Source organism: Quercus suber, unplaced genomic scaffold, assembly GCF_002906115.3.
Source record: "Quercus suber isolate HL8 unplaced genomic scaffold, Cork oak 2.0 scaffold_4, whole genome shotgun sequence".
NCBI classification, from domain to species: domain Eukaryota; kingdom Viridiplantae; phylum Streptophyta; class Magnoliopsida; order Fagales; family Fagaceae; genus Quercus; species Quercus suber.
In genome coordinates, this window is record NW_027069470.1 from 1,993,526 (window position 1) to 2,003,989 (window position 10,464).

Sequence of the window (10,464 nt, forward strand, 5' to 3'; positions counted from 1 at the left end):
TATAGTTGTGAAATTTATCATAATAATTGGTTTTTCATTAAAATTCATGATCGTCATTCATACCAATTCTTAAAAATTAGATTACTAGTGTAATATATGGTAGTTTTAACTTCATAGTGTGAAACTAAGACCTCATCTAAACAAAATCTTAAAATTACAAAAAAAAAAATAAACCCTCATCTAAACAAACATGTAAATTCCCAAGATCCCAATTGTCTTCTACACATGGGTGTGACTCTATTGGATACCAAAAATAAATAAATAAAGAAATTCACTGTTACGAGCTTCCTTAGATTGTCATCATTAACATAAAGTAAACAACCATAGCCGACCATGGCGGCATGGCCCCTACCATATTAGCAACAACCTCTAACTACTACAAGCGAAACTTCCCCGAAGTCAGGGCACCTCGACCCATTCTTTCAACACGTGGCACTCCCATTGATGACTATCGTTTCATTTTTTTTTTGGAGAAGGGATGACCATCGTTTCCTTGTTTTTCTTATAAAACAGAATAATTTTCTAGTACTAAATAGTGTGCCATAATTGTCAATGCTAACGAGTGCCCTTAGGGTATTGGTTAATCATTCATTTAAAAAAATTTTTTATGAGAAATGAAAAAGAAAAGTAATTAATATTTTGACAGTTTTTTTTTTATTTCCCATAAAAGTAGTATGAAAACTTTCCTAAAATTGATTTTTAATGAGTGCCCCAAGGGCACTCGTTAGCATGACCTTTATTTTATGTAACAAACTGTAATTAACAGTTTACTACTATCATATATATACATCCAAAAAAATTTCTTTATCACTCACAGTTTATTACATAAAACAAAATTATTCTATAAGAGCATTGCCATTAGCTAATGCATCTGGCTTGTTACATGCATTTTGCATAGGACAAGGTTTCTAACTGTAAAATTTTATATCCACTAAAAATGTATAAGAGGAGTTTGAATGGTTTCTCTCTAAATTAGTTTAGAGAAAAACCTTTTTTTCCTTTAACATAATACTATAGTTATAAATAAATTAAAAATAAAATAAAATAAGAAAAAATCCAAATGAACCTTTTATATCACTCAAAATATTACATAAAAAATATATATAAGAGCATTTAATGCATTTCTCTGCGATTACTGAAATGCATTATTAGCATAAGAGACACAACCTTAAAATTTTGTTATCCACTTCTTGTATAGAGAAGTAATGGTTTCTCTAATAACATTAGTAAAGGAAAAATTTTTTCCATATTATTTAAAATTTAGTAAAATTATAAATAAAATAAAAATAAAAAAAAAAAAAAAAACTCCCTCTCTATCAAATACAACAACCCTGTAGATAAAGGCAAGTGTTGCACTTGCTACAATTCCCTTTGCTTTTAAAGAATATTATAGTGCTGTTTATCTCTTTGAAAACAAAAGTTTTATTTGATGCTCGAGTGTATTAATTTCACAAATATTTGCTTCCCCCTCTCTCTCTTTGCTTCGCCCACAAAAGAGCTTGCAGCTCCCACTTCCACAAAAATATAGTAAATATTTTTCTTTATATTGTTAGATTATAAACAATTATCATATAAAATTCTAAAGTCGTGAATTATCATGATTTTATATTTACACAAAAATAACTATAAAACCAACCTTATTCCTTTACTAAAATTTTCTTAAGATCAAGTTTTGAAATTTAAAACACTTATAGGATTGGTTCTTTCTCTTGATCCTCTTTTCTCTTTCACTATTTAGCGTGTGATGGGAGCTAAATGTCTCTTTTTATGGGCTGAGAGAGGATCAAATTCCTTGTACATATAACTTCTACTTGCCCATCAAAGCGAGTGAGTTACTTAGGAAACAAAATTCTAAAATCGTGAATTATCATGATTTTACATTTACACAAAAATAACTATAAAACCTACCTTATTCCTTACTAAAATTTTCTTAAGATCAAGTTTTGAAATTAAAAACACTTATAGGATTGGTTTCTTTCTTTTGATCCTCTTTTCTCTTTCACTATTTAGTGTGTGATGGGAGCTAAATGTCTCTTTTTATGGGCTGAGAGATGATCGAATTCCTTGTACATATACCTCCACTTGCCCATCAAAGCGAGTGAGTTACTTAGGAAACCTACTTCTCCACTAACCAATATTTAAGGACATCTAACTTCTTATCAAACCTATAACATACAAGAAGTTATCAAATGCTACATTATCAAATAGGACAATTTATGGTTCATTTGGATTGAGGGGGAGGGAGGGGGATAGAGTAGAGTAAAGTATATTTAGCACAAAATTAGCTTATTTTTAGTCAACTCTACTCTACTCTCCCTCCTCTCCTCTCCATCCAAAGAGGCCATTAGTTTTACATATACATATGTGAGTAATGTGATTAGTTAAGTAGTTAAATCCCTCATTGGATACAAATGAAAAAGTGAGTGGTTAATATAATATAATTGAATCTCATATACAATTATATTAGGCTTAAAACTTTGGGTCAAGTGGTTTCTCTACAAATTATATTGACTACTCAAAGAGTTTTTCCTAAAGTGTTTCTCACACTTCCTATCTTGACCCTCTCTTCCCTTATGTTTTGGGGATGGGTTTGAATTTGGCCACGGTGGTTGATGGTTGTTGTAGGGTTAGGTGGGCTTTCAATATAGATTTTGCGCAAGTTATTTTATAATATTTTAATATGATTTATAAAAATAAAGATTGAGATTTAGAATTGTAAAAGTAATTATATAAAATAAAGAAAGTAAGTTTTGATAGTGCAGATATTTTTATGCACAAGCAAGAAGAATGCTCATAAAACAAAGTAGTCGGTCATGGGACCTTACTTCTTGAAAGTAGAAAATAAAGTATGTGGCACAACTAGAAGTAATGTAAAAAAACAAGTGTAAGTGGGTCCATGGGACCTTACTTTTTCAATGTAGAAAATAAACAGTGGCATAACCATAGGCGTCTGTTAGACTCACTGGAATTTNTAGGCGTCTGTTAGACTCATGGAATTTGGAATTCTTTTTCCTAGTGGGGGCTACGTTTCACCATATTATTTATTATTTAGAGAACTTTAATCTTGCCACCTGGCCAAAAGGTACTCTTTTTCTAGTTTTGTTAGTTGGACTGAAACACGGTAAAACCGACCATTTTCACTTTGGATAATGTTTTAGACTTTCTACTAAAATGTTAAGATAATGTTTAGATATTTGGACTAAAACTGATCCTGAGGTGCATTGAAACGGTTGCAATTCGACAAGGTTGGACATTTGCAGACGTAAAAAATTAACAAAGTTTCCATAAAAAATAAAAATTAACACACACAAAGAGAAAGAGACACAGAGACACAGAGAGAATTAACAACTTATATACACCGAAATATTTGTTCTTATAAATTAAAAATATGAACAAAGAAAACAAAGCAAAAGCAAGACCAAGGCCAAAATGGGTAACTAGCAATAATTTTCCAATTATATAATTTGTAGTCAATGCGTGTAAAATATATTTTTTACTAGCATCTCGAGTCTAAGAGACTCGATTTTGGCACATAAATCGAGTCTCAGAAACTCGTTTTTCATGGCCTGATCATGTCTGATGTGGCATCTTTTTCCACGTAGCGCCCACATGGAAATCGAGTCTCTAAGACTCGATTTATAAGGACAGACCATAAAAAAGAACAACCAACAACTCCAACAGAACAACAGCACCAACAAATCAAAGAAATCAAAGCCAAAAAAATAAATAAAAAATAAATAAAAAAGATGCCGAAGAAGAAAAAAAAAGAAAGAAGCCGAGGAAAACAACACCTGCACTGGATCAGGTCGAGACCCAGGCTGAGGAGGTGCACCCAGGCCGCGCGGCCTGCGAGACTTTCTCTCTCTCTGATCTGACTTTCTGTCTCTCTGATCTGATTGTATTTTTATTTTTTTAGGTGTTTCAGTTTGGGTGTTTTAGCTTGTACATGAGACCTGGGACTTAAAATTTTTTTTTTGGTTTACAAATCGAGTCTCTGAGACTCGATTTATATACCAAAATCATATAGTTTGCAAATATTGACTACTAACTATATAGTTGGAAAATTATTGCTAGTTACCTATTTTGGCCCAAGACCAATGGACCTGAATCTCCTGACATAATAATAGGAGTGTAAGTCTTCCGACTTAAAATAGAAGACCATAACAAATTAAAAACTGGTAACATATGTAATAGGAAAGTCTTCAACTTAAAACAGAAGACCATTCCAAACCATACAACAAATAAAAACCAATCCTATACCCATTACTTATAGTCCTACACAAGCTTCATTTCCATTGAACTTAAAACAAGCACTAAGCAGCAGATGGGGCATTAATGTAGTGACCAACAGCCTCCGACACCGCTGTCAAGAATCGTTTCAAGCCATTTTTCTCAACACCAGCTTTAGCCTCTACATTAGCTAATGTGTTCTTATAGTCCAATGATTCATCATTGTATATGTCCCACCATCTCTTCACTAGCAACTTGATGTCTTCCCTGTCCATGTTCTCTTCCTCGCCAGTGTACCTCCATGGCTTAGAGCCCTATAAATCAATTAAAAACATACTTCATTGATATAACATATATCAAGGTAAAAAAAATTGAAATTTATTAAAATTTACAATTGTTACTATGAATGAAGTGGATACTTACAGTAGTGCAGTAGTAAACAACTTTGACTTTATCAAATTCAATGTTCTCAAGATGGCGCCATAACATGGCAAGCATAAAATTGTAAACTGGAGAGATTGACTAGTAAATATCCTTAAAGAACATGTTTAAAAAGTCCTAAAAGAATCAAAAAAATTTTTAGTAAGGTACTATTACTAATATTCACCATAGAAAAAAAGAATAAAAGTCATAGATTTTTGTGTTTCAAAGCCAAAGAAGCACATCCAAAACATAATGGTCCAATGGCTTGAAAGTAGCTTGATATGAACCTATCAAATCAAATCACATGCCCTCCAAACTAGGTCATACACTGTAAAGTTGTGATTTACAACTATATGTTTTGTTGGCTTTTATTCCGTGCCAAATTTGATTGTAATTTCATTCAATCTTTTGTACTTTGTATTTATTGTGGGATTTGATTGTAAGGGTTGTGTGATAGAGAGAGAGAGTGTGAAGACTCAAGCAACTGAAGATTGAGGAGCTCTCGCAGGTATCTTGCGACTAAGCATCCCACGAAGTGAACCATGTGCCCTGCACATGACTGGAATGTGAAGAGTCAGGACAGATGGCGACAATTATATTTCATGAGTAGCTCACGAGTAAAGCCTTCTCGCAAGACATCTGTGAGGCATTCTGTTCTATCAGACTGTACTATTTGATACACACTTTCTGTAATCACACTATATAAACCCACATTACCCACAAATGTTGAGGAGTGCTTCTGAGAGAAAACCCTAGCCAAACATCTTAAGAGTTAGAGATTGTTATACCCATAATCCTCTACACATTTGCTTGTAGAATTTCTTCAACTCCTACCTCTCCATTTCCATACCATTAAGAGGTTAATAGCCCAAACACTTACCACACCCTTTCAGAGTGTCAAGTGAGGTTTTGGAGCTACTGGAAAGTATTGGAAGAAGCTAAGGATGGCAGATGCAACATGAAGTTTATTGCGGGACCCGAAGAGTTAGACAAGACACAGTTTCAAGAAGCCTTGTTGGAGTAGGAGTTTGGAGGGCTTAGGTACATTGAGTAGATTAGACTTGGAGGGTCTCTCGCTAACTCATGTATCCCAACTGATTGTCTAGTGGATCGATTACCGCTTAGAGGGCGGTGGAGAGGTTTTTTGTCGAGTTTTTTGGTTTCCTCTTCGATAACACATCGGCGTGTTATCTTGTATTTGCATCTTTCTTCCTTACTCTTTTACATTCCATTTTACTGCTGTGTTGCTATAATTATGGATTAGAATAACTTGTTTGTTTATCCGTTCACATTTAAACTATTTCGCACTTAGTATTAAGTTAATGTAAAATCTATAGAGCCGTAACTTTAATTTAGGGGTCTAAACAGCTATTGTGTTTTTAACACATTTTCGAGCTTTCATACACAAATAAGAACTTAATGTGAATTGCATGAGTTGTAGGACTAAGATTTACCTGCTCAGCAAAAGCTGTAGGAGAGGTAACTTGAAGGGTCTCAAGTAGATCATGGTATGTGGATAGATTAGGCTCATACACAAAGAAGCCAGCGTTGAAGTGCAGGGGTGGCTTAGGGCCAAGCTCAACAGGCCAGTTGACTTTGTCAGGGCACTGCTAACAATAGCCAATCTTGTGTTGTGGAGTGTTGCTCCATGTTTTCTCACAAAAGCAATCCATTATAGCATAGAAGTGATTGTCTAGTAAATCAAAGAGGTGATCGATGTTTTCAAACACTTGAATGCCTCCATCTAGGTAACTAGAACCCACATTTTAATAAATACTTTGTTATCTTCATTTTTAATGCATGGGACCCCATTCAAGTGTCTTTGTATTGCAAAGAGGCTCCATAAACTATTAGGCTTTTATCATCATCTAGTTCACAAATTGATTTTGTGAAAATATACTAAGTATAATATTTGGTAGCTATTGCATACAATCTACATCTATATATAATCTATAATGGACAAAACTTAGGTACAATATTTTAAGTGTTATTTATTAGGTTCCCCCTCTTAAGATTCAGTCATGTGGCTACTTAATTAAAAAATATATTTCCATCCCATGAGAAAAAATCTACATAGCGGAATCTTAAAAGAGGAATTGAAGGAACAGCACCAAAGTACTGTACATAAGCCTTGCCCATCTATAATATATAATAATTCACTTTTCACATCGTTATTACCAGCTCTGTTATAAAAAATAAAAAAAAAACATCAGTCTTATATTATAGTTGTTTCCTAATGAAGGATTTTAAGATGGTTTTAGGATATTTGGGGTTCTCCTCTATCTCCTCCACCCATCCACGGGGGGTTTCCATATCTATCTCCACAAATATTTTTAAACCGTGAGACGTAATGTTTTCTGCAAGTGTTATTTGAAATCTTAGTGGAATACTTGATTGGTTATCTTGTCTTCACTTTTCTTTTAACAGTTTCAAGTCCATAAGTAGTGACAATTTCTCTATGAAGACTTATATTTACTATAACTCCAATCGGTTCCTTTAACTAAGACACTGCCTTTGAGTTGCAAGCTCATTCTTCAACAAGCATGCAATTAGAGCCTTGGGCTCTTCCTACTACTTGGAGCTTCAATTTCATGTTTATTTTACTCTCATCACCCTTCCCTTGTAGTGCTACTTTACTATCAATCAGTCAGTAGTATTTAGCCTTATAAGGTAGTCCTTAGGTTTATGTTAACGAACGAAGACGGTTCAAGTAGATATGTAAGTCATTCAACATAAATAGTATTTGACTGGTTAGTCAAGTGCCCATTTGAATATTTCATATTTATTTGCTCTTGGAATTACACTAATCTAGGATCACCATCGTCAATTCATCTTTCACTTTCTCACTTGTTTTTTTTAAACATTCATCTTTCACTTTCTCACTTATGTTTTTTTTAACATTAATTTATAACTATTTGGTAATATAATTCTAATAAACTAAATAATATAATTTCAGAAGTCAAGTCACAATTTTCCAATATATGGTCAACACTAGTGAACAAATTTTATGTATGTGAACGCTTGAGATCCTCTTGAAAACCAATCCAAATTAGTCATTACTTTAAAAAAAATTATAATATGTCTTTTCATTCGAACAAGTATTCTTGATTTCACCTATTTTGACTCATCTCTTATCGAATCAATCAGAACTAGTAGTATTACATTGTTTTATAATTGGGGAATTTATCATAATAATTAGGTTTTCACCAAAATTCATGATAGTCATTCATACCGAATTCTTAAAAATTAGATTACTAGTGTAATATATGGTAGTTTTGATTCCGTAGTGTGAAACAAGGACCTCATCTAAACGAAATTTTAAAATTACAAAAATAAAAAAAAATAAAAAAATAAAAAAGAACCTCATCTAAACAAACTTGTAAATTTCCAAGATCCCAATTGTCTTCAACGCGTGGATGTGACTCTGTTGGATACCAAAAATAAAAAAATAAAAAAATTCACCGTTACGAAGCTTCCTTAGATTTCCATCATTAACATAAAGTAGACCCAATAATAGATAATATATTTACTGCTTAACAACCAGTGTTAAGTGGGTCCATGGGACCTTACTTCGTCAAAGTAGAAAATAAACAGTCATGTGGCATAACCATAGGCGTCTATTAGATTTAGAATTCTTTTTCCTATTGGGAGCTACTTTCACCATATTATTTACTATTTAGAGAACTTTAATCTTGTCACTTAGCAAAAGGGTTTACTTTTCTAGTTTTGGTTTTTTTTGTCAGTTGGACTGAAACGGTAAAACCGACCATGTTTACTTTGGATAATGTTTTAGACTTGGTACTAAAATGTTAAGATAATGTTTAGATATTTGGACTAAAACCGACCCTAAAGTGCATTAAAACCGTTACAATTTGACAAGGTTGGACATTTGCAGACATAACAAATTAACAAAGTTCCCATAAAAAATAAAAATTAACAGAGAGAGAGAGAGAGAGAGAGAGAGAGAGAGAATTGTGAACTTACGTACACCAAAATATTTGTTCCTATAAATTGAAAATATGAACAAAGAAAACAAAGCAAAAGCAAGACCAATGGCCCTGAAACTCCTAACATAATAATAGGAGTGCATGTCTTCGTCTTAAAACAGAAGACAATAACAAATTGAAAACTGAAAACATATGTAATAGGAAAGTCTTCAACATAAAAACAGAAGATCATTCCAAAACCATACAAATAAAAACCAACCCTGTATCAATTACTTCTAGTCCTAAACAAGCTTCATTTCCATTGAACTTAAAACAAGCACTAAGCAGCAGATGGGGCATTAATGTAGTGACTAACAGCCTCCGACACCGCTGTCAAGAATCGTTTCAAGCCATTTTTCTCAACACCAGCCTTAGCCTCTACAGAAGCTAATGTGTTCTTGTAGTCCAATGACTCATCATTATAAATGTCCCACCATTTCTTCACTAGCAACTTGATATCTTCCCTGTCCATGTTTTCTTCCTCACCAGTGTACCTCCATGGCTTAGAGCCCTGTAAACCAATCAAAAACATACTTCATTAGTATTACATATACCAAGAAAAAAAAATTGAAATTTATTAAAATTTGAAATTATTATGACGAACAAAGCGGATACTCACATTAGCACAATAGTGAACAACTTTGACTTTATCAAACTCAATGTTCTCTGGATGGCGCCATAACATGGCAAGCACAAGATTGTAAACTGGAGAGATTGGCTTGTAAATATCTTTGAAGAACATGTTCAAAAAGTCCTGAAAGAATCACGAATTTTTTAGTAAGGTACTATTACAAATATTCACCATTCACCATAGAAAAAAATGAATAAAAGTCATAGATTTTTGTGCTTCAAAACCATAGAAGCACGTCCACAACATTATGGTCTAATGGCTTGAAAGTAGCTTGATATTAATATATCAAATCAAGCCACATGACCTCCAAACTGGGTCATACACAAATAAGCAATTCATTTGATGCATCATGCAATTAATATGAATTGGATGAGAAACATGGTAGTTTTTCAACCGCAACTAGAACTAAGATTTACCTGCTCAGCAAAAGTTGTAGGAGTGGTAACTTGAAGGGTCTCAAGGAGATCATGGTATGTGGATAGATTAGGCTCATACACAAAGAAGCCAGCATTGAAGTACAGGGGTGGCTTGGGGCCAAGCTCAGCAGGCCAGTTAACCTTGTCAGGGCACTGCTGGCAATAGCCAATCTTGTGTTGTGGAGTGTTGCTCCAATTTTTCTCACAAAAGCAGTCCATAACAGCATAGAAGTGGTTGTCCGGTAAGTCAAAGAGGTGATCAATGTTTTCAAACACTTGAATTTCGCCTTGCCTAATTCCTCTTGTAGGATGAATCATTCCACAAGGTTCTCCATTCACCAACACTGAATAAGTAACCGTTTTCACACACAACATAATCAGGTTTATCCATCCTTCATTGAAACCCATCCTCCTCATAACACCTTCCAAAAAAGTCCATTCCACCCTATCATATGCCTTACTCATGTCGAGTTTAACTGCCATATAACCATGTGAGCCAGATTTATATCTTTGTAAACAATGTAAAGTCTCAAATGCCACCATTATGTTGTCAGAGATAAGTCTATCTTTTGTAAAGGCAAATTGGTGTTCAGTGATGATAGAAGGTAAGACTTTTTTTAAACGGTTGGCTAAAATTTTTGAAAAGATTTTATACAACACGTTACATAAACTAATAGGGCGAAAATGGTGGGCAAATTCAGGGGATTTAATTTTGGGGACAAGTGTGATAAAAGTATGGTTGAGAGACTGGGGCAAAATACCTGAGTTTAGCCACATG

General features: G+C 33.7%; 1 protein-coding gene and 1 pseudogene across 1 annotated transcript; both read right to left on the reverse strand.

Annotated features, from left to right (window-relative positions):
* Positions 1 to 4,243: 4,243 nt before the first annotated feature.
* Positions 4,244 to 6,792, reverse strand: LOC112007230 (galactinol synthase 2-like; annotated as a pseudogene).
* Positions 6,793 to 8,638: 1,846 nt separating this feature from the next.
* On the reverse strand, positions 8,639 to 9,968 carry LOC112007256 (galactinol synthase 2). Its single transcript, XM_065770920.1, has 3 exons — positions 9,687 to 9,968; positions 9,259 to 9,393; positions 8,639 to 9,150 (listed from the first exon to the last, which is right to left on the reverse strand). Exons 1-3 carry the CDS (start codon positions 9,903 to 9,905, stop codon positions 8,920 to 8,922), a joined length of 585 nt encoding a protein of 194 aa, XP_065626992.1. The 5' UTR covers positions 9,906 to 9,968; the 3' UTR covers positions 8,639 to 8,919.
* Between the last annotated feature and the right edge of the window lie 496 nt (positions 9,969 to 10,464).

Bases quoted from the DNA above. Each gene is read 5' to 3' on its own strand.
- LOC112007256 (XM_065770920.1), bottom strand. From the start codon at position 9,905: ATGGACTGCTTTTGTGAGAAAAATTGGAGCAACACTCCACAACACAAG. The intron at 9,394-9,686 runs GTAAATCTTAGT...TGATTCTTTCAG, and splicing joins CTACAACTTTTGCTGAGCAG to GACTTTTTGAACATGTTCTT. The intron at 9,151-9,258 runs GTGAGTATCCGC...ATTGGTTTACAG, and splicing joins TTGTTCACTATTGTGCTAAT to GGCTCTAAGCCATGGAGGTA.